The sequence below is a fragment of the Pocillopora damicornis genome, chromosome 11 (assembly GCF_964200805.1).
Source record: "Pocillopora damicornis chromosome 11, jaPocDami1.2, whole genome shotgun sequence".
Lineage (NCBI taxonomy): Eukaryota > Metazoa > Cnidaria > Anthozoa > Scleractinia > Pocilloporidae > Pocillopora > Pocillopora damicornis.
In genome coordinates this window covers 1,067,501-1,091,970 of record NC_142680.1, presented here as the reverse complement: position 1 = coordinate 1,091,970, position 24,470 = coordinate 1,067,501, and the positions used below count along the sequence as shown (strand labels likewise).

The 24,470-nt window shown below is 39.4% G+C and overlaps 1 protein-coding gene, 1 long non-coding RNA gene and 1 pseudogene across 2 annotated transcripts in view; 1 reads left to right on the top strand and 2 right to left on the bottom strand.

The window, feature by feature from the left end:
• The first annotated feature begins 4,006 nt into the window (after nucleotides 1–4,006).
• On the top strand, nucleotides 4,007–6,130 carry LOC149036987 (uncharacterized; annotated as a pseudogene).
• A 10,513-nt stretch (nucleotides 6,131–16,643) lies between these two features.
• LOC113685255 (uncharacterized) overlaps nucleotides 16,644–24,470 on the bottom strand; it is a 27,967-nt gene continuing 20,140 nt past the window's right edge. The window contains exon 4 of the long non-coding RNA XR_016181315.1: nucleotides 16,644–17,232. This is a non-coding gene — a long non-coding RNA (uncharacterized LOC113685255). The remainder of the gene's footprint in view (nucleotides 17,233–24,470) is intronic.
• The window catches only part of LOC113683431 (transient receptor potential cation channel subfamily A member 1-like), a 3,984-nt gene continuing 256 nt past the window's right edge, over nucleotides 20,743–24,470 (bottom strand). Inside the window, exon 1 of the mRNA XM_089188241.1 lies at nucleotides 20,743–24,470. This exon is cut by the window's right edge and continues 256 nt beyond it. Coding sequence (XP_089044367.1) covers nucleotides 21,542–23,266 — 1,725 coding nt within the window. The 5' untranslated portion in view covers nucleotides 23,267–24,470 and the 3' untranslated portion in view covers nucleotides 20,743–21,541.

Here is a 24,470-nt window from a genome sequence, read left to right as displayed (position 1 = left end):
CGAAATGGCAACTTCACCATTTGCAGCCAACAACACAACCACAATGCTGAATCTGACAAGGCAGCAAAAATAAAGATAGTTGCCGCCATAAAGAAAAAAGCATTAGAGGAAAAGCTCATGCCTGCCTCCAAAATTGTAAGAGGTAAATCAATCAGAATCTACCCTATTTACCCTATTTTTATGTATGGAAGTATCAGAACTTTATGTAGGAGACCTATGAAGAGGACACCTTTATCCACCCTACGTGCAATTGGAAAATGTTTAATGTATAATATTTTAAACCAACAGGTACTTATTAGAGAGCTAAATCCACAAAGACCATGTCCATCCCTACCAAAGCACTGTCACATGGCCCGTGCAGCAAATAGGCTTCGACAGAAAATGCGGCCAAAAGACCCCAAAGATTTAACTTTTGAGGTGCAGGCAGACTGTATCCCAAATGACTTCTTACAGGATGACATCAAAGTATGTACTGGTTTCTCTATGTTAAACAGTTATATTTTGTTTAATGTTAGTTATATAGAACAAGTACATACTTACATACATATTGTGCATACAAGTGAAATCATTTATGTTATATATGATTCATGTTATCATTTCTTTTTGTAGGTTCTTGAGAGACGCCACCTAATATTTGCCACCAGAGAACAATTGGAGACACAGACCAAAGCCAAGACATGGTATATGGATGCCACGTTCAAGCTTGTGCGTCGTCCCTTTTCCCAGCTGTTCACAATAAACGCCTTTGTGACATCTGGTGAATCCACTAAACAAGTTCCCCTGGTATTTGCACTGATGTCAGGCCGACGAAAAAAGGACTATAAAAACGTATGATATCAGTATATAATATATAGAAACTACTGTACTGTCTTGTATGTGTATAAACACAAGGCTGAAAGACCGAAATGTTCACTGAATAAACAGCGTTTTACATCTACAAGTTGCGTGGTTTTGCTTCATTATATTCAACGTATTATGTACCCACTTTAACTATCTGGATTTATCTGTTGTAGGTCCTGCAATTCATCATCAACAGCTTACCCATGAAGCCGACAGTCCGGAAAGTAACTGTCGACTTCGAGCAAGTTCTGTGGCAGGCTATCCAGGGGGTACTTCCTGATGTGACAATCCAAGGATGTGCCTTCCGCTGGACACAAGCTGTGTGGAGAAAGGTAAGAAAGGTCTTGATAAAACAAGAGAAATGTCATGAATAATAATATTTCACAGATATGTTATATTTACTTAACTCTATGAAGCGGTATTAAAGTACATTTTAGTTACATTAATACATGTGTGTGTTAATCATTAATTTCTGTCTTGCTTGATAGGTACAGGAGATCGGGCTTGCGGCACAGTACCAAAAAGATGATGGAAACTACTAGCATTGCCATTCCTTCCTATAAAAGAAATCAAGTCTCAATTCAAGACCCTTTACAAAACAGCAGAAGAAGGCACCATCCCCCAAATGATGGAATTAGTTAAGTACATAAAAGCCCAGTGGATCAAGAACCCACTCTTCAAGCCACGAAGCTGGTGCGTCTACAGCTAGCCCACCCGAACAAATAATGACGTGGAAGGCTGGCACAATGCCATCAACAGACGTGCCAGCGGCAAATCCGACCTGCCACTTTACATGCTAATAGAATTATTACACCAAGAGGCATTCTTGGTGTCAATACTAAAGAAGCTAGTTTCTGATAATAAATTAAGTAGGGGGCAAAGGAGGAAATATAGGGTTTTACAGGGGAGGATTTTTGCTGAGTGGGAGAAGTATGAGAAGAGGGAGAGGACAGGGAGGGAACTTTTAAGGGCAATTTCCAAGATCAATGGGCCAAGGCACGATTAATTTTTGATATATTCATTTCCAACAAATTTCATTACACTAGATGAAATGGTATATATTTTATGATTAACTTAAATCACTTGAATTTATGTTATTCATTTACATGTTAGAAAAATATCGTAGCTTATTTGCATATCAATTAAGTTACAAACATTAATTCATCTATACATATCAATTTTACATGTAAATATTACTAATTTTAAAAATAAAATTGCTGTAATTAGAAATATAAAAAAATTATTTTGTAAGACTTATTTTTATTTACTCCTAGTGATGTAAGCATTTCTATAAATAAAATATTTGGTAGCAAGTCTCGTTGCCTCTTTCGTATACAAGTAGTGACTATTATTTTTCAAGTGCATGTGAGTTAGCAAATCCGGAGTCAGTTTCAATTATTTAGTACTAAAATACTACAACGAATACTTACCAGATAAATGGGCGAAATATGAGTTCCAGTGCAGTTCCAGTGACAATATTGACATAGTTTCGAGAGTTTCGAGCTAAATGCATTGTTTGGTGTACATGAGAAAGCAAACCGAGTTTCGCTGAAACCGTTTAGCTAAGATTTATCGCAAATATTCCAAGAAGTATTAATTACATGTGACTTGAATGCCGGCATGAGCTTCCAAACGGGAAAGTAAACGGATTAATGCTAATCATTGCTATTTTCTCCGATAAAAGATGATAAAAAAACATCTTTCGAAGTTAAATCAACCTTTTTATAAATAATTTGAACACGTCTGCAAATCGACTGGGATCGCGACTACGTTCGCGAAGTGAACGGTATGCGATCGATCGATAAGAAATCGTTTCATCGAACGAAACGTACCGATCTCCCGATGACTATATTCACATGAGTAAGGAAAGTCATCATCTGATGTGAGATCACAGTAACGATAAGACATCAATAAGAAGGATAGAAAATAATGAAAAAGCAAGCTAGACATTGAGACACTTCGAGACACTGAGTTAGATAAGATTTATTGAAAAGATTCCAAGAAGTTGGATGCCTGCCGAGCTTCCAAAATGGCAAAAGTAAGCTTTCACCCTGATAAAACTTACTACATTACTTCTTAATTTTATAACTTTCTTCGATAAAAGATTGTAAAGAAACATAATATGAAGTTATATCAACCTTTTTAAAAATAATTCGAAGACGTTTGCGAATCGACTTGGATGCGTTTGCGAAGTGACAAAGGACGTTTGCGAAGTGACAGTTTGCGAAGTGACACGTTTGCGAAGTGACCGGTATTCGTAATAATAGGTTTTCTGTTTTTCTTTTAGTTTTCTTTACCGCATCGCACCAGTTATATCACATTGTCGCCAGTCGCATCAGTTACATCACTATTACGTTCCCATTGCATTATCAAGGCATTGTTCACAAGGAATCGTTTGTAAGGAATCTAGGAATCAATGGTAGCGTGTACAAGAATTTCATAGAGGTTAATTAATAACAGGGATGGCTCAATAAGAGTATCATGTTCGCGTCTCCACGCTGTTAGATAGCTAGTTGTGTCTGCTAGGTTAGTGTTAGAGTTCGCTTTTCCAGTTTTCAAGTCTGCTTTATCTTTTCGTTACTCGCCTTTTTTTCGCTTCTCTAACTATGGCTTTATCGTCCCGGACCACACCCAACAGTCAGCGCCATCTCAGCACGGATTACGAATGGGAGACATTGCCTTCCATCGATGAGAGTTTATTGTTCAAGGCCTCTCGAGAACTGCTAGACTCGTCACCGTCCCAACACGCCGAAAAACATCGCAACGATTCGAAATCGCCGATCGATCCCGGCGCAGTCCCAAAACGAAGGCCTGTGGACGATCCTTCTCTTCCTCAAGCGACTCCACAAGTTCCGTTCACAGGACAGGACGCAAAACAAACACCGCCCCCTGGCCGGCAGCTTGCTAGTAGCTCTTCAGCTGCAAAAAGAATCCCAAGAGCTCGAGATCAAGAAGCTCGAGTTGCAGCTACAGCTTGCCAAGCTAAAAGGCGGCCAAATCGCTTCACCTACTTCTACAGAGTCCAGTCCGGGGAAATCACTCAGCTACTTAAAGGCCCCTCAAAAGACCCTGCATCCGCAGCCTTGGCCACACATTTACGCCCCATGTGAGCCCAAGTTTTTAAGCTTATTGTTTACAAGTTTCGGGACTAAATAGTTGTATTAAAATGATCTCACTGCTAGCTACACGATCAGAGACGCGGAAAACCCTAGCTTATTCTAGTTCTCTTACCATCCTTCTCGAAGACCTTTTGAAGAGCAAAGCCAAAATGGGTGGGAAAAGAAGGCGCCAGGTGAGGTGTATTTTTTAAGCACATTGTTTACAAGTTCCGGGACTAAATAGTTGCTTTAAGATGATCTTACTGCTAGCTACTCGATCAGAAATGTGAAAAACCCTAGTTTATTCTAGTTCTTATAACATCCTTTTAACCAGCTTTAATGTTATGCCCAGTTGGTGGTTTCATATGATATATATATTTTTATACATATATTTTGGATTCCACAGGCCAATGTTAGGGAAGTTTACCAAAGCCTTGTTGGCCGAGATGATGGCAGGGAGATCCAGTGGGACTTGATGATGATGACTTGCCTCTGGTACATAAAGTAAAAGACCATTTTCAATGTGTGTGCTATTAACACTGAAACTGTACACAGTAAGGATGCACCATGCAGTTTCTGATGTTATTGATATTGTTTTTTCTATCAGAGAAGCCACAGATAAATGCATAACAGCTGGGTAAAATCTCTTGCCCCCCAGCCCTAATTTACAGCCCTGAAGGTCTGAAAGCTGCATACACTTTCTAATTAATGGTTTAGTACCTAATGTAACTGCCTCTCTTCCTGTGCAGAACCCCAAGTGGAAGTGGTTACAGCTGGAATTTTAAACTATGCTTAAACAATTATATTTAATCTCCTAGCTTCAATGGACCTGAAAACAAGGTTGTAAATCAGCAAATTTCGGCTGGAGTGCAGAGTACTGACCACGAAACACCAGTTGTTACAATAAAAGGTAAATTCACCTTTTTTCTTCTTTCTTGTAAAATTAATGTATCAAATGTTTTGTAACAAGTGTTGTTGCTTTGATTTGAGTCTCATCCTGACCACTACCTTGATCTGTTTCCTTGGTTTACAAATTTTTTTAATCAAACCAGTTTAATTTTTATTTCCATTATTGATGTTGATTACCATAATCTAGAATCTGAGACAAAGGAGAATGAAAATCAAAATAATTTAAATATTTTAAAACCAAATAAACATTAAAACCACAGCATAATTGCTTACCGGTACCCACTGGATTGGTTAAGAGGATAATAAACTGCACCCACAGTCCTTCCTCTTCCGATTTTGGTTGTAAACAGTTCATTGCACTCACATGCAGCTTTTAGATACACAAGTTATATATCAAAATGTTTAGTAATTAAGAGGTTTTATGTTAAGAGGGTAACACAACAGTATATGAGAATACTGACAAACTTGTGGCCTTCTGAAAAGTAAAAGTACACTATAAATTAAGAACATAAACCTAATAATAAGTGTTAAAATGGTTAAAAATTTAAAGCAAATTACCCTTTACCGTGTTTCAACAAGACAACATTACTCTTTTTTAGCTGCTATGCGTGTAAATTTCCAAACTAAGAGACGACAAGAGGTAAACAAATCAAGAAATGCAGCTCAGGATGTATTAAAGCAACAGAGAGCCTGAAGCCGTCTAAATAGGGTAAATAATATTCAAAATTCAAGCTGTTTTGAGTTTTTCTGCTGTTGAATACCATAGCAATGCTTTAAACAAGACCCAGTATCTGTAAGAGCTCTGCTGGGTAGAATCAATAAGCTAATTTCAACCCAAACCTTGTCTATTTGTGACTTACATATTTAGTGTAATTGTGAACAATTTTGATCAATTTATTTTAATACAGAAAAAGAACCAGAGAGTGAAAGCTCTCAACCTTTCTACATCTTTGGCTGCAGAAGACAACGATCAGTACATGAAGTTCATGACCACAGACTATATGTCATCGGAACACTCCATGTCAGAATCTGAGGAGGGCGAGTCGAACAGTGAGAATGGCTATGAAAGCTCAGACTCAGAGAGGCCAAAGAAGAAAGTTTTTTGTGTAAGCTCACTTCAGTGGCGGAGTCCTGCACTAACTCAGGTCATGCACAGTCTTGACCGAAAGTCAACACGCAGAAGGAGTGCAAAAGGTGCTAATATGTTAGTGGAAAGGCGTCGTACAGGCATAATCTCGAGCTGCCTTGCTCCTGATGATGCTGATCCCTTTGCACTGGCATAATTGGTACTGTCTGCCCTCCTTTTGTACATGTAACCTTATTTCTAAGGGGGTGATTACATGGCGACTTTCAGCTTAGTTAGAAGGGGCTGAGATTTCAGCCCAGGATGCGAGGATGAAAAAGCTCCAAAAAGCCCGTGTAATTGGAATGGAATTTCAGCCCAGGCTGAAATGGGACCTTGGACATATGTAGTGATTGTTTTTTCAATGTAACGAAATCACTGAAGCTGGCAGTTGCAAAGGAGAAAAGATCTACATTTGGTCATGTAATCACAACAAAATTCCAGCCCCCTAATATGGCTGAAATTTCGCATGTAAATCACCTCCTTATTCATTGGTATTTTTTCTGCATTTTTGGCTAAGGAAACAAAATCAACTTAAAAGGAAGTAATTTTGGAGAAAGGAGAATGAAATGTTAATTATTTGGCCTTGATATAGAAGACTTTTGCAATTCATGATCAAGCAATATACATGTACAAATAATTTTATCCCTGTACTAAAATACATGTACAGGAACTCAGGTTTTGAAATGAAAATTCAGTTCAATGAAGGGTGCTGTTTCTATGTGGTAGCAACTTAGTCTTCACATATTTTCCTAAAAGCTACATGTATGTCTAATTGATTGAATGCTGTCATTTCTTGTTATGTGTGACAGCTTCATCTAAAAGCTAATTGAAGCTGTTCTACTGTCCTTAATTTTTCAAATTTACATTGAACTGACTCATGAATTGCAAAATGGGAGAATTACATCAGCCATGCTATGACTTATCTTATCTAGTACAAAATTTTTGAAGACCAGTTAACAAATTGAAAGCACTTCATGTTTTAGGTATTTTTAGGCAGGCTTATTGTTTCAAATTGTGTAGCTTAATTTTTACCATGTAACAATATTTGAATAGTATTTGAAGATATTTATAATATTTATTGATTCCTTGGTGATGACCTGTTGACAAATCAAGAGCATTAGGTGTTTCAGGCATTCTTAATAAGCTGTTTACAATGTGCCAATATTTGACTTGTATTTCAAGATATTTATAATATTTATTAATTCCAAGGTGATCAGAGACAGACCAATTAACAAATCAAAAGCATTGTATGTAGGTGTAGGCATTCTTGATTATGATTCGTTTCAAGTTCAAGTTTCAAGTTTTATTTGTTCACATTAGATGGTTATTACTAGGCTGGCTTGCAAATAGTGAAGAGCTAATCGTGGCAAGCCAGACTGTAGACAGATAATTTTACACAATTTTATACAATAAATATTTACATACAATTACAACATGTAGACATTAAAATTCATGCTTACAAACATCTAGGTATTAGGATAATATGTAAATGGGAAAACTACAGACTAAACATAATAACAGTCAGTAATTAATCTTTCATCTTATTACTTAGAGTATCTATGTCGACATAGGAGTTTTCAGTTACTATTTACATGCTATTCGTTACTATTTACAATTCTATAAGCGACTAGTTACTATTTACATACCTTAGTACTTTTTCAAATTGTTACAAGTGCAAGCTGTTTACCATGTAACAATATGACTTGGATCTAATTTTTATTTTATAATGTAGTAAACATTTGCATAGTGCTGGAAATAATTGCATTTTGTTTCGTTTCTTATTTCTCTCTGATTCCACCCCGTTGAGCAAATATGTGTTAACGTTTACTTCTGCCTTAATGAGCAAAACTGTTCAAAAATGATATATTTGATTGTGTTTGTACATGGAACAAATAAGGCGTAAACGTGTATCTTTGCCACAACAAATTTTTGGCATATGTTCACTTACACGTATTTTTACAGGATATGTAAAGAATAAGCAAATTTAGAATTTTGCCTGCGATGCTTTCATTGCACACAAATGTCAAACATGACATTTGACTTCGCCGCAAACATGACCAAAGCGAGGCAAATATGGTCTTTGGCATCCATGCAAATCCGTCCTTTCGTGCAGTAAATTTATTCATTTACCTTGTATTTACTGCCGCAGTAAAGTTGAATTTTTTCCGCATTAGCTACGCTATGCAAATATCTGCAAACATGAAGTTTACTTTTTGTGCAAAGGTCATCAAAGCCAAGGAAACATTTCTTTTGTTTTGTATTTGCTGTCAATGTAAATATGGAGTAAAGGCAATACTCAACGTCTTTGCTTTACTTGTAATTGTGGTCCAAACACAAAGCTTGACTTACGTGCAAGTACGATCAAAGCAGTTCAAAGATAGTATTTGCTACACATGTAAATCCATCATTTCGCACAGCAAATTTAACAATTTAACTCGCCTTTGCTGCAACAGAAAAGTCGCAAATGTGCAGCTTTTCTTTACATTTGCTATGGTATGTGAACATTAAGTAAATGCGGTATTTACCATCTTTGCTTTGCGTGCAAATATGATGCAATTAAAAAAATTGCATCTGAGCAAATATGAACAAAGTCTATCAAATGTGGTATTTACTTTTTATTTACTATGAATTTGCTACAGTTGTAAATCCGTTTTTTCGTGCAGTGAAAGGTGCATGCATTGCACAACCTCATCTGAGTAATCATTGTCAATGAAAGATTGAGGAAATCTTTTGATGTTACACCATGGCCGAGATCTTTAGTTAGGCCATGAGGAATGGTAAACTCTTCGATGTCAATTTCACCCAATGTGTTTAACCATCGAACCCCAGCTGAAGGGATATCTTGGTTGTTGCTATCTTCTTCTTCTTCATCTTCTTCCTCTTCATTGCTAGCAAAAATTTCAACATCGGAGTTTGTTCCCCCTTCACTCTCACCGAAATCATAGATCTCCTTGGTTTCTCGATCAACATCTCGCAGAGAGTTTTCTTGTAGCCTTCTCTGCCATTCCTGTCAAATTTCAGCCACTTTGAGAGAGAAAGGCCAGGAAAGATTTCTTCTTTTTCACCGGAAGAAGGTGAAGCATTGTCAAATCTGCGAGAAGCCATACTAAAATACTGAACACTATTTTCTAAAATTTGCTAAAAACCACACACTAATTGCAGAATGGTAACCTTGACACTAGGTTATGCAGGTCACGTTCAGATACATTTCAATACTATCGAGGCCAATCCTCAACAAGAGAACAATTTCGTTTTCCTAAGTCCGTTCCATTCCATCTTTGTAATTATACTCCCAGCATGCTTAGTGAGCGCGTCTCAGTGTCGTCGTGTAGCGAGAAAGAAACCATGTGCTTTGTAACGCGCTAGTCGCCGGGAGTTTCTCATCGTATGGTGAGTCTTAGGAGCTCGTGTATTTCCAAATCCCGTTCCAACAGTGATTAAGTGTTTGTTTTGTAGGTTTTTACTTGCGAGGTGAAGCTTGTTAGCCAAAGATGAGACTCCAATTCCGATCCTGTTGTGTTGTTAAGAAAATATGCTGAGTGTGCAACTCTCGATTATTAAACCTTGTGTTCAAGAACCCTTGTGTTGTGAAGGCGCATTCTTTGTCCCCTGCACAAATACCCAGGGGAATAAGGTTTCTTAGCTACAGCCAATGAAAACTAGTCATATCTAACAGGGTGCATGAGGGTGCACTGGATTTTCAGAGTGGTTCTATTTCCGGGTGCATGAGGACACACTCGACGCCAATGGTTAATGCAACCTGCTTTAAAGTTTACAACCAAGTGAGATTATAAGTTCATCTTTCGGAAAGAGCTGCAAATTGCTTTGGATTTCTTGACGTAGGTGGAACGTTCGACCGCAAAGACTTCTTGACTGTCACCCTCGAACGCTGCAAGATAGTTGTTCCACTTTACACTAGGGTCAGTTTTAACTGAAGCACTTCCAACCTTATGGAAGCACTTCCAACCTTATGAAAGCTCTCCTTTACAGCAACTCTTGCAAATCCACAATTAAAAAATGACAAACATTTTCGTTTCACACGAATACACTTAGCTCGTTATTGAGTGGTAGAGTGAAGAGCTTCAAGGAATCAGTGTGCATATCTCGCAATAACTTTCAAGTTTTGCGCCAAAATTGTAATTCAGTCTCGTTATATGATACTACTTGGGATAAAATTGCAAACATTCTTTATTCTTACCGCCCAAATTTGCAAGTTAAGAGACGAGAAGCTGGTTCAAACACAAGAAGTTCTTGTGTTTTATTATAACTATCAAAGGCGATCTAACTCTGGATTTACAGAGATGCAATCGACCTCAGAAAACGAGAAAAAGAAATAAAGATCATCAAAAGTATACAAAGTTTGCCTGTATTACTTCTAAGATTACTCCAAGTAGTATTTGGTAGTGTATCAGCCGTTAAATTATTGCTTCTGAACACTCGCGTGTCAAAATGGTGGACACTAAGTTGAATAAGTGACTGCGAATTTTCAAAATTCCCACCTCTTAAACAGTTTTAATTTGTCTTTTTTCCAAATAAATAGGAACCTATGGGATTACTTTTGTTGAAAGCGGTTGGAACCAGGTAAAGGCTAAGATGTTTTCGGGCGAAAACCATGATAGAGGAAGCAGCTTCGCAGAGACAAAACTTGATTTAATCTGCCTAGCACATCTCTCTTTTTTTTTGGCAGCCATTCCAAGTGGGAAAACAATGAAAAATGTTTCAAATATTCATAGCGATAACTGCATTTTGATTTGCCTTGTGTTTAGTGGTGGGAATTTGCTCAAGAAAGCAACCAACGAATTTGGCGCCTAAATTAACTGTTTTTGGCTGTTGAGAGTATCATATTACGCTGCCACAATACAGTCCGAAAGAGATGGTAGTGATACACATTTCTGCCAAGTATGAGGAAAATCCCTTGCAAAATAGCTAAGTTATTCTCAATTTTGTGAAAAATATGGGTTAAAGGCAGGGTGACCCAGGCCTTAATTAACCTGAGTTGGGGTATCGCCAGATCTTCTAGAAGAAATTATAGAGAAGAAAGAAGATGAAACTTTTCAAGAAGGCTAAAGAAGATGGTAAGACTGCCTATTTACAGTAGGGCAGAACCTGAGAAACTGTTTATCAACAGTGTTCAAATATAGAATTGTAGCCAGGTGTAGTATACTAGGACAGCGGTTGTTTATGTAAAAGTATACATCCAGGAAGGTGTGAGCGCGGGAAGATTATTAAAGAAACGTGTACTGTGTGTACTGTTGTTGTTCGCCTTCGTGGCTGCCTTTTGTGGCATACTTCTTCATTTTTAGACACTACAAATTGGCGACGAGGATGGCGAATTCAGTAGAAAGGGCGCTTCCACCTCTAGATTTAACAGGGTCTTCCTCTCAGGTCGCGGAACGATGGCGACAGTGGAAACGATCGTATCAGTATTACATCGATGGCAAGGGAATTACGAATCCTTCTCGGAAAACAGCTCAGTTACTTCATTTAGCAGGTATGGAAGTACAAGATATTTACGAAGATATTCCAGATCCTGGACCACTGAATGCTAACGAGGATAATGAGTATGTGGTGTGTCTGCGAAAGTTGGATGCTCATTTTCGAGCCGAGGACAATGTACCGTACGAGCGTCATGTCTTTCGTCAACTTACGCCGACAAAGGGAGAGACCGCCGATAAGTTCATGGTTCGTTTACGTAAATAAGCTCGTCATTGTAATTTTGGTCTAACTTTGGAAGAAAATTTACGGGATCAATTGATTGAAAAGTTGCCTAATGTTGAGCTAAAGAAGAAGCTATTGGAAGTCGTTAATATTACTCTGCAAGCAGCAATGGATAAAGTTCGAAAGTGGGAAGCCTCACACGAGCAGGCAGGTCAAATGGTCATGCCAAGCCAAGAACCTGGAGCAGGTACTCATGCAGTTGAAGAACGTCCTGGGCGTGGAGACAAAGGGAAAAGCGTTTGTTTCAACTGTGGTAAAGAAGGTCATTTTGCCCAAAGTACAAATTGTCCCGCCCGAGGTCGCAAGTGCAGCAAGTGTGGTAAATATGGTCATTATGCCAGCTGTTGCAAAGGGGGAAGGAACTCGAAGCCTGGAAAACAAGGTAACAACCAACAACGGGGAGGCAGACAGCAGCGTCATGGTAAGGGGAGACAGGCAAATCATGTTGAGGGTCATTGTAACGAGTCAGGTGAGGATGACAGTTTTGCTTTTACTACAGAAGAACAGACATGTGCTATGTCAAATTCCTCTGAACCCGTTATCTCAGTGAAGATTGGTGGAATCAGCAGAGATGTGTTGATTGATTCAGGTTCTGCAAGTAACCTCATTAGTAAAGATAAACTGCAGGAACTTAAGTATCAGGGGCTCAAGATTGAATTAAAACCTTGTCTGAAGAGATTGTATGCTTATGGGGGTCGAGAGCTTAAAATTGAGGGCCAGTTTCAGACAGAAGTTTCCGTACCCAAAGCAAAGGTTGTGGCAGATTTCATTGTTGTTGAATCCGGGCGTTGTTTGCTGGGATATTCGTCCGCCACAGATCTTGGAATCCTTCGTGTGGATCTCTCGGGAACTCTTGGGACAGGAGACTGTAACACTGTTGATGGTACCTTCGTGGGAGGACTCAAAGCAAAATACCCCAGTGTATTCCAGGGAATTGGAAAGCTTAAAGATTATCAGTTGAAGCTACACATTGACCCCAGTGTAACTCCAGTCGTTCAAAAAATGCGACGAGTACCTTTTTCTGTAAAGGACAAAGTAACTGCCAAGGTTAACGAACTCCTTGAAAAGGACATAATTGAGAAAGTCGAGGGGCCTACGGTGTGGGTAAGCCCAGTCGTTGTTGCTCCTAAACCGTCCGGGGACATAAGGTTGTGTGTCGACATGCGGAGAGCCAACGAGGCCATTATTCGGGAAAGATTGCCCATACCAACCATAGATGAAGTCCTTGAAAGTCTTAATGGGAGTGGTGTTTTCTCGAAGTTAGATTTAAGGTGGGGTTTTCACCAAATTGAGCTGGATCCTGATTCAAGGGATATCACTGCTTTTGCCACCCATGATGGTATATTCCGCTACAAACGTTTGAGTTTCGGTGTAAATGCCGCACCAGAGAAGTACCAGCATATCATCACCCAGTCAATGGCAGGTCTACAAGGGGTGTCAAACATAGCAGATGATCTTATCGTTCATGGTCGAGACACTGAAGAACATGATAAGAACTTACACAGTGTGTTGCAACGTCTTAGTGAGAAGCAGCTGACTTTGAATGCTGAAAAATGCACTTTCCGAATGACTAAAGTGGTATTCATGGGTCTTTTGCTGAGTAAGCATGGCATCGGCCCAACGGAGGAAAAAGTCAGAGCAGTTGCAGAGGCAAGTCAGCCTCAGACACCCTCAGAAGTCCGTAGCTTCTTGGGGCTCGTTGGATTCAGTGCCAGGTTTATACCCGATTTTGCTACCACTGCTGATCCCCTCAGAAAACTTGCAAGAAAAGGGGAACCGTTCGTTTGGGGCAAGGAGCAGGAGCAGTCGTTTCAGAGATTGAAGAGTCAAGTTGCAAGTGCACCAGTCCTAGCTTACTTCGATAAGGACACACCCACCCGTGTTATTGCTGATGCAAGTCCTGTTGGACTTGGCGCCGTGCTGGTGCAAGAAAAGAATGGGGAAAGCCGTGCCATCTGTTATGCTAGTCGTAGTTTGAGTCAAGTGGAGCGTCGTTATAGTCAGACAGAAAAGGAAGCACTAGCCTTAGTCTGGGCTTGTGAACGCTTCCACCTCTACTTGTACGGGCTTCCACAGTTTGATCTGGTGACAGACCATGAAGCACTTAAAGTCATCTATTCCAGGAAGTCTAAACCTTCAGCCAGAATAGAGCGCTGGGTTCTGCGTTTACAACCGTACAACTATCAAGTTTGCTATGTGCCTTCAAGAAAAAACATCGCAGATGCCCTTTCCCGACTGACGAAGATACCGGCGTCAGACAATTCCGCGGAAGATGATGGATATGTACGCGCGATAGCTCTACATGCTGTCCCCGCTGCATTGAGAATCAAAGAGATTGAACAAGTCTCAGCACAAGACTCTGAGTTGCAAGCACTCAGAAATTGTCTCATCGAAGGGAAATGGGACAATGCCCCAAAGCAGTATTTGCCAGTGCGCAATGAGTTGACTTTTATTGGCCATGTAATTCTCCGGGGGACAAGAATTGTTATACCCCAAGCACTTCGCAAGAGAGTCGTTAGTTTGGCACACGAGGGGCACCAAGGAGTCACAAAGACAAAGGAGAGACTTAGAACAAAAGTCTGGTGGCCTGCTATGGATCGTGATGCCGAGAAAAGATGTGCAGAGTGTTACGGGTGCCAGATGGTTACAAAGAACGTTCCACCCCCACCATTGAAGTCAACACCGTTACCCAACAAACCATGGGAAGAAGTAGCTGTGGATCTAATGGGTCCGTTACCTTCTGGAGAACACTTGTTAGTTCTCGTTGATTATTACAGCCGGTGGATAGAAGTTGATGTTATCCGAACAACTTCCAGCAAAACCATCATTCATTGCTTGGATGCCCAATTTGCAAGACATGGGTTGCCTAAAGGTCTGCGTACCGACAATGGCTCAAATCTTGTATCCAAAGAAGTAGAAGATTACCTGAATGAAATGGGGATTGAACACCGTTACACAACACCTCTATGGCCAAGAGCTAATGGCGAGGTAGAGAGGCAAAACAGGTCGCTTCTTAAGTCCATGAGAGCAGCCCATGCAGAAGGACAGAATTGGAGAGAGGAGCTAAACAGGTTTCTTTTGGCGTACAGGTCCACGCCACATTCAACCACAGGAAAGAGTCCCGCCGAGTTATTGTTTAGGAGAAAGCTAACAACTAAAATGCCTGAGCTAGTCAACGTTGAAGAGGAGGAGCTAGAAGTGAGCGACCAAGCCGTTCGTGATCGGGACAATCAGAGAAAGCAGTTTAACAAGGACTATGTGGACAAGAAGTTCCATGCCAGAGATCGAAATGTGAAAGAAGGAGACAGTGTTCTGCTTGAGAAGAAGAAAGAAAATAAGCTGTCACCTTGCTATGAGAAGGAACCATATCAGGTGATATCTCGTTATGGGGACCAGGTGGTGTTGCGATCGCCTCAAGGTGTCCAGTACAAACGCAGCCTTCAGCATATTAAGTCCTTTAATATGCCAGATCCAGAAGAACAGGAAACGCCACAACAGGACGCTAAACCACGGACTGAACCTAAGTCATTTGAGACGCCACCTGTGGCAGAGGATCAAGTACCAATGGCTGAATCACCACCAGAAGATGTACCTTCTACTGTACCTACAGCTGAGCCGCATGTGAGAAGATCCGGCAGAATTACGAGCCGTCCAAAGGCTCTGAGTGACTACGTTCTGTACTGAAACTAGTGACATTGGCATTTTCATATTACTGTTCGTTGTTATTACATGAGTGACATTGAAACGTTGTTTTATAAGCTGAACGGCCACGGCTATGTTTATGTTTAGCGTGATTTTTGTCTTGAACATTTGGAATCGAATTGAACTTTTACGGTATCTAAACAAAGTGGAAGTTTGTTGTGTTTCTGTCTTTCGAGGTCAACCATCTGAGCGAAGAAAGAGAGGGAATGTAGTATACTAGGACAGCGGTTGTTTATGTAAAAGTATACATCCGGGAAGGTGTGAGCGCGGGAAGATTATTAAAGAAACGTGTACTGTGTGTACTGTTGTTGTTCGCCTTCGTGGCTGCCTTTTGTGGCATACTTCTTCATTTTTAGACACTACACCAGGGTTCTCAGTTGAACCCGTAACCCGTAACACCTGTCACGGGTGTCACAGGTAAGTGTTACGGCTGTCAAAGTGCTTCAACCAGTAGATCAATTCGTCTATCAAATGCAAATAAAAGAACGGCTTTTTGAGTAAATTGCTGGGTAAACTATTGACTGTTAGTTGCTTTCGCAATGTACCTTTCTTCGGTTTTAGTTGTCAAAGTGAATAGCCTTTTTTCAGACCATAGAATAACCGAACAATCGCTTCACGTCTCCGCAACGTTGAATATGGCCGCCATATTGAATTTGTAAATTTGAACCCAGGCCTCTCGCAGATGTCGTCTTTCCACGTGCAAAAACATGGCCGATTCATTCATTAACAAATATTTGCGCTATCTTATACTCTTTCTCATTTAGATATATAGCAGTTACTGGGTCAGTGTGGCCTTGAGAATTAGTTTTTGTAAGTGGGTGCCCCCATTTGGAGAGGACTGGTTACCTAATAATTATTTTTGTATAAAATGAATGCCATTAACTCAGAAAGCAAAGCATTGTTATTGCAGGTTAATATTTCATTGAATATTGCAGTGTAGTTTTCAGTTTGATAAGAGATAATTTCAACTTTCCGTAGTTCAAAGCCACTGAACAGATTACAAAATGTACTTAAACTTGTTTGGAGAAAGTGAGAAAATATGCCCCCAAAATGAAGGAAAAAGCATTTCTGAGCATCTTAAATAAAAAATTTCCCGGGGGAGCATGCCCCCGGACCCCCCTAGCAGCTTGGGCCCTATGGGCCCAAGTTACACGCCCAAAGGGCGTGTATATTAGGGTTACGCCTGTAACTACCAAAGCAACGGCTGTACAAAATTCTACTGAGAACCCTGATTGTAGCTAATACCAAAATTCAGGCCATGTACAAATATGTTTATGAATTCAATTTCAAGAAATATTTTGCTCCCAAAACCAGAGTTTTGTAATCTTATTGTTCCTACATGTTATGAGAATTGCAAGACCCTGTTTGTTTGTAACTAATTTAACAGCTTTTGCTGGCTACTTTTTAAATTGTTTAGTTGTATGTCATTCTGTCTTTTTCCTTTTGTTTTCACCCTTAGATGTTAATGTGCTACTTATTGTACTAGTGTGGGTGGCTTGCACAACGCCTATGACTTGATCTGCATATCTGAAGAGGCTTTTCAAAATATTCATTTTTCCCACTTCCTTTACAAATTCTGGCACCACCTTCGTATTTCATGAAACGTACTTTAAACTTTAAAATGTTATCTCTAAATGTTCAAGGGATTCATTCTCTTGACAAAAGAGCCACTTGTTTGTAACTTTTGAAACACTTTTGTGGGCGACAATCTCATATCAGCTTGACTACTACATGTAATGTGTTTGTCAAACAGGATTCTGGGGATGTTCCAAAGGTTGCTTGTATTCACTGGAGCCTTGAGATTCCAGTAACTCATGTCAGATAGCACTTGGGCGTCTGCTGCAAAGATGAGGAGTTGTAAGTACAATATGATTGTGTGATTAACATTAATAAAGATGAAATTTCCCTTAACGTTAACGCTACTTGTGCAAACATTGTAGTGATATGAATAAAAAAAAGTAATTGCAAAGGCTAAGATTAAACAAATGGTAAAAGGCGGAGCATATACCATCTATATCTGCAGGTTACTGTCCTAAGCACTAAAAAAGCGGAAGAGTTGGCCAAGACCTAGTACAGCTCTGAGTGTTATGCAAATGTCCCAAGTGCATCCATAATGTAATAGTGCACTGTTCTAGTACTTGCCATTATTCTTATAGTAAACCTGCCTGAAGTTATCTGAAACCCAACTGGGTGTCATTGTGTGACAATAAAGTTCCCTGATGCTAGTTTCATGCATGTACTTATAATATTACCTACACAAATACTGAGAAAAATCGGGAAAATTTCAACATTTGGCCCCTGGAGATTGCATGTGAAGAGTTTTTATCCTGAGGATAAGGGTTTTATGTCCTTCATATATTTATTACCAGGAATGCATTATAGGTGTGATGTTCATCATGAAGTTCACAATGTTATTTTGAAATTTCCAGCCCAAATTTAAGGCAGTTGAAATTCATTACATGCCCTATGCAACATGAGTTTAGGAGTACAAACAAATTAGACAATAGGGAAAGCTGTGTCATGAACATCTATAGCCCACCAATCACTTATGTTATGTCACAATAACTAAGTGACTAATTACTTCACTTTCATTGTACAGTCAAGTCTGTTAGATGAAAAACAATTGGTCAAATTTGGTCAGTCGGATCAAATGTCAGTGAACCTCCAGATCTCAGAATTTATTGCAGGGAGACAACTACCGATGAGTCCACTCCCTTACACAAACATGGCAGAAAGCAAACCAACATTTAGACCTCACATCAACCCCCTGAAATTACAAATCCAACCATATCATGGCAATACCCTGGAATGGTTAACATTTTGGGATAGCTTTAATAATGCAGTGCACTAGAATCCGATCTACATAACATCAACAAGATGAATTATCTAAAGTGCATGATAACTGGAGATTCAGCATGCACAATCTTGGGATTACCAATCATGTCACAAAACTACAATACAGCAATTAGAATGCTGCAAGAACGTTTTGGAAGAAAACAAGTTCTAATTAATGCACATATGGAATCACTCTCAAAACTCACTACCCCTAAATGGAATGCAAACAGACTGCTATGGAAGCTTGTTAATTCACATACTTCTCAAAAAACTGTCAAACGATTAACAATGCATAATTTTCAGGGCTAACCCAACAACATTTAGTTCATTAAATGACCTGCAGTAAAGTATGGCCAATTAGCTCAGGATACCACTCCATCAGTGTCGGCTACAGACAACATTCTCGTATCTACTGCTGGTACTTTACTCTACAAAAACCTCTCAACATCTATGAATAACCGGATTTAAAACCATGCATATACTGTGACAGTAAACACTGCCACAACTGTGATAGAGTGAAAACAATAAAGCAGAGGAAAATGAAACTAAATCAACAAAAGAGATGTTTCAATTGCTTCCGCTCAGGCCGCACAAAATACCAATGCCACTCAAGAGGAAGATGCCTTAATTGCAGATTAAAACACCATACTTCAATTTGTGAACCACGCCAACCAAGTCAAGATTCAAACAAAAAACCGACTGAAAAACAAGAAAACCCAACACAAAACAGCAAAGACATTTGGCCTACATCAACAACTCTAGCAACTATGGCTACCACTCACACAAATGTGCTACTGCAAACTGCCATCATTACAGCAAGCGGCTCTACAACATGACATCAAGCACGCATCATCATCGATACAGGATCACAGAAAACATTCATTACACAAGACTTGAGAAATAAACTGCAATTAAACCCAATCCAGAATGAGACAATAGACATAACCACTTTTGGAACAACCAAAAGTACTGAAAAGACGTAGGAGGTGGTAACATTGACTTTAAACATGGTAAACGAGAACATTAAGATAATGGCTTTAGTCAGCCAATAATCTGCACACCACTTTCAAACCCCATACAACTTACGGAACTCCCCCCTGAATTTAAGACCCTCAGTGTTGCTGATTCTGTAGAAGAGAAAATCAATCACAACATAGACATCATCATAGGAAATGACCACTAAGCCCAATTCATACCAGGAAACCAAGAAATCAAGAGATGAATGTTTGATGGCTATAAATTTGGATGGCTCCTTTCAGGACCAACACCCAACATAATAACAGATAAAATGTTCAGCACAGTGTGTCAAATTGTAAATACAGGACCATCAACAGACAACAATCTTAGAATCGGAAAAGTGGGTAAATTTGTGTGGGGAAGAAAAACGAAAACAAATTTTATCATCGAAGAGGCACTGTTGTAAGGTTCTACAGGACCCACTAAATACCTTGTTTTTCTTATGAACAAATTTTCCTTGTTAGTCAGTGTGTTAGGCTTACTAATATAGTTGCCCATTGTTGCCTGGTTCTCATCAAATTTTTTTTTTCTTTTGGCTCTCTGACTTTGTAAAACAGATTTTAACCATATGACGCGTTCGTGGTTAGAGAAAATTTATTAAGTTCTTTATGTTGAATCTTAACCCTCACTGCGTCAAAGTATGACATTCTTCATGTTAGATTTGTGTTTCATCGCCAGAAAAGTCGAATCGACTCGCACAGTTGAACCCTTTTAACAGCAATGGTTGAATATGAAGACAGAGCCTTTTCAACTTTTAAAACTATAGACATCACTAAGACGCTCTAAGTAGTAAATCTCTTTAACTCTTTAATTTATTGCCAAAGCTTTTGCTCAAGCTTATTTCCTGACGCTAAATTTAAAATTTTCGGGTCGGGCTTCTCACGTGCTTTTCTCTATTTTGCAGTGGTTTCTCGAAGATAGTGAAACAGAGTGTGGCTGCTCTGCACTGGGAGGAATCTTTCCAGTAGATTTCTTGTAATAAAAGGAAATTACATGTCAAGGCTCTTCACTGACGATAACTTGATGTTTTGCGTTAATATTGTACAATATTTAAAGATAACTGAAAGTTGATATTATAAGACTTCAAAGGAACATCGTGCAGAGTTTGATTTCCGTGTTATTAAGATTGTTGTTGTTAATTAAGATTCAATCATTTTCTGATAAAAACCATTCAGCGGTGAGATAGGAAAGCTGTATTTCCTTTCATTCAAATCCGAATTTGACGACAATTTGCAGGTTCTTACTCGAACACTGTCACTGTAACAAAACCAAGATGAAGGATTCAAATGCTCCTCGAGTAAGTTATTGTCATCGTCTACAAACTCAATGCGAAATTTTATTATTCATGGAGCATTCGTCTCATCGCCTTCTCGAACGCCCTCCATGTAATATAATAAACGAATTATATTCTTTTGTGACTGCATCGAAAGATTTAGTTTTGCGGTACTGCTAACTTTTGCTCTTCGACAGGTATCATGACCGTGTGGTCTAGGGCACTGGTTTAGGAAAAAATCTCTTCTGAGGCTTGGGTTCAACTCTTATCGCTGCCACCACTCAACTCACGTGTTAAACTGAGTGAAACTCAATAGGATACGTTTTGACGTGATGACATTGCTTTAGTGTTTTGACACGAGATGGGGTTTTATAATAAAACATAAAAAATTGCAAATTATGACCGTAAAGTAAACAGGAAAATCAAAGAGAACGTAAGCTGCAAGTATATTTATTTCATTACAAGTGGTAAGAAAAAGGGAAGAAACTTGAATTCTACCATTGATATGTATTTTCTAAAAGGAATCTGAAAACTGCAATAGGATCTTTCGCAAGCCACCTTCATATGTTGCATCCAACATCAAATTGTTTCGAAGCTTGAAGCAAAAGATCAGCCGATTCCTCGGCAATTCGTCTACGATTATTTGATGGGAACGGGCTTATCCTTGCACACACAATGGTGATTTCCAAAGCGCTATTACCCTTAGAAGTCAAAATGGAAGGATCAGCGCCTAACTAGAGAAGTGTCTTCAGTACAAGCTGATTGCCACCTTGAGCAGCTCTATGTAACGCTGTGTATCCCTCTGCATCACGACACTCGTCTATGACACGGGATCCTAAGGGAGGGGCCTTTATCGCTTTCATAACGGGAAAAAGTAAAGTTATCACAGGTGTGGTACTCCAGAAGATTTTCTTACGGGCCTGTCGGCTTTCTAAATGCCAGCAGGTGGAATTCGGACGTGTTAAATGGCTTCCCACAGTCGATGTGAATGGGTGCATCAAATAGTTCCAAGATTACGTCCAGTCACTTGCCACCACTCTGAACGCGAGCTAACAGTGGTGTTCGACCTTGCGCATCTTTACAGCGTAGACTAAGGCCCTTCGAAGGTATAAGGTAAGCAATTACTAGCTTGTGTACCTCAAAGGCGTGGCGCAATATATGTGTTTTTTCTCTTGAGAGGAGAATCCTAACTAATGAGTCGTGATACCTTTGGTTTACGGCCAGAATTATGTCTAAATCATCCATGTTGTCGCACCAGCTACACTCGTGCACTTCGGTAGAAAACGCCGTAGCAAAGTCTAGAGGGGTTTTCCCTTGAAGGTCATATAAATCTGCTTTTGCGCGTTTTTCAAGTAGCCGTATGACACAACACTCCTCTCCATTTTTTGCTGCGAGATGCAAGGCTGTTCTTCCATTTATATCCATCGCATTTATGTACGAATTATTTGATGATTCTATAATATCTATAAGCTTTGAACACTGAAAGTTTAACGGCAAAGTCCTATAAATGACATCAGAATTACGTGTCACCGTAATATCACCCTTTGACCCCAGAACTGTGGTAAACAACGAACCGTTCGCGATCACTCTTCGAAATAATACAATCGAATCGGTTTCATATGCATTTATGACAGTATAATGCAGAGGCGTCATTCCGTTTTCATCAGTTTTATAGATGTTCGCACCCATGTCTAACAGAGGTTTGATGTCCCGGTTGATTTTACAAATGGCGCTGCTATGAAGCGGTGTAGAGAGGTTTTTACTTTTTATGTTAAGATGAAGAGAAGTTCGTTGAGAGATGAGCCATCTAATTAAATCGTAATGCCCATGACATGCAGCAATGTGAAGAACCGTGGCCCCTTGGCAATCCTTATCGTCACACTTTGCACCATACCGCAAAAGCAGGGACGCGACCTCAATATAACCGTATCTTGCTGCAAGTAGAAAGGGTGTGGTGCCACAATGGCACAGATCCCTTTCGTATTCTTCTAGCTCTCTTTTATTCAAAAATGTTCTCAGCTGATTACACTTCTCTAAGTTGTTGCAAACAGAGGATAAATTTTGAAAGCGCATACATTTTTGAGAAACTCTTGCACCACTTCTTATAAGAAGCTCTGATATCTCCACATGATTTTGTCTTATCGCTTCATGAAGAGGAGTTCGGCCTGTGAAGTCCTTGCAATGGATTGTCTTATCTTCCACGGAAAGTAGTAATTTAACAACCTCTGTATGTTTTTCGGCGACTGCTAAATGAAGTGCACTTTGGCATTTAATTCTGTAATTATCGTCTGCCAAAATGTACCCATCGGAGTCTTTGAAGTTATAACTAGGCCCTGCCTGATATCGGACTTTGTTTCCAAGCCAGTAAAATGTTCCATCACATCGCATGCAGGTGTCCAGTATACCGATCTTCATCAGGAATTTAACAACGTCTGTATGGCCGGCGTGAGCTGCATATTGAAGACAAAGATGATCTGCATCTAAATGTCCATTTTGTGCTGCGAGCTGGATGGCTGTCAAGTTAACACCATTTACTTCTCGAAACGAAGCGTTCCTTTTCAGAAGAGCTCGTATTACGGCTGTATGACCTCCCGATGCAGCTGCGTGTACCATGGTGGAGTTCCAAAGGGTGGTTTTGGTTCGTTCAATAGGATCAGTTGCAAGTACAGAGTGCAAGGTACACTGGCCAACAAGCACCAAATTATTTTGTTGGAAACTCCTACTCTGGAAGGTAGTTTTGACTGACATTAAAGGATTTGAAAAATGAAAAGGACAAAGCTACTTCAGCAGCCAGATAATGACAAAATTGATTTGAGAAACACCATCAAGGGTAAAAAAAGAGGAGGTGGATAATGGCAATGTAACTTTTACTTTAATGGACAGAAGCACTTCACAATGTACGGGAACTTCCTGAGTTAAAATGTTCCCAGTGGATTATTTTCTCCTTGTTAACAACTGCATGCTGACTTAAACTGTTTGCGAAACAATCAGATCTGCAGTATTAAGTCCAAGTGGAAAAGAAATCACATCTTAGCAAGGTAATTGACTTGACTTTTTCTGGGTTGATAACTGCCAGGAACATCCATTATTTGTCATCACTTACATAGTATTGGAAAGATTGTTACATCTCAGGCATACCTGAATTTGCAAAGGTGATGCCAAGAAGCAGACTCCTCTATATAAATATATATTTACGTTTGAATAATAGCTCTTAGATACCAGCTTGTGATTCTGCTGAGGTAGATACACTTTACCAACTCAGGCTATTGCTAACAAGCTTAACAGCCAATTTGTCACACGGTTATAACTCAATAGAAGGCAGGCAGTGGAAGAGGCAAGGATCAAGTGTAAGGGGTACACTTCTCTCAAACAGCATAAGCCAATAAAATCCATCAAATGTCTAATGAAAAGGTGGTATAGAGCTGATAGTTATTCGGGATACTAAGGTAACTTTGACATTGACACTGGATGTCATCATATCAGTGTGGAGAAGGGTTAATTTACTCTTCTGTTAGTTGCCTCTGCCTGAAAAGTGGTAAAAAGACAAAATACCTCAAAAACTTTTTTCTTTTAAGTGGTGCTAAACTGTGGAGCTTGCTTTCTTAAGGCATTTGACAATACTTATCTTTACTTTCATTTAAAACCAAAAGTAACTAAATAAAGCTAAATAAGAGAAGAGATATTGTCAATTAGATTGTTACTTTAAGTCTTTGAATACTTTTGATGTAGTTCTTAAAATTTAGTTATTAGCGACAAATAGCAAAATGATGCACTACTTGTCACATAATGGTTGTGTGGAGGCTCCTAAGCCAAGGATGTAAACAGTGTAAGCCTCACAACCAAATGTACCAGACTTTTTCTGGAATATCAAGCACAGTTATTACCAAGCTTAAGCCTGAATGTTAGACTAAGTGAGGATGACTTACTGCAAAAGTGCCTACATGGCGAGAAA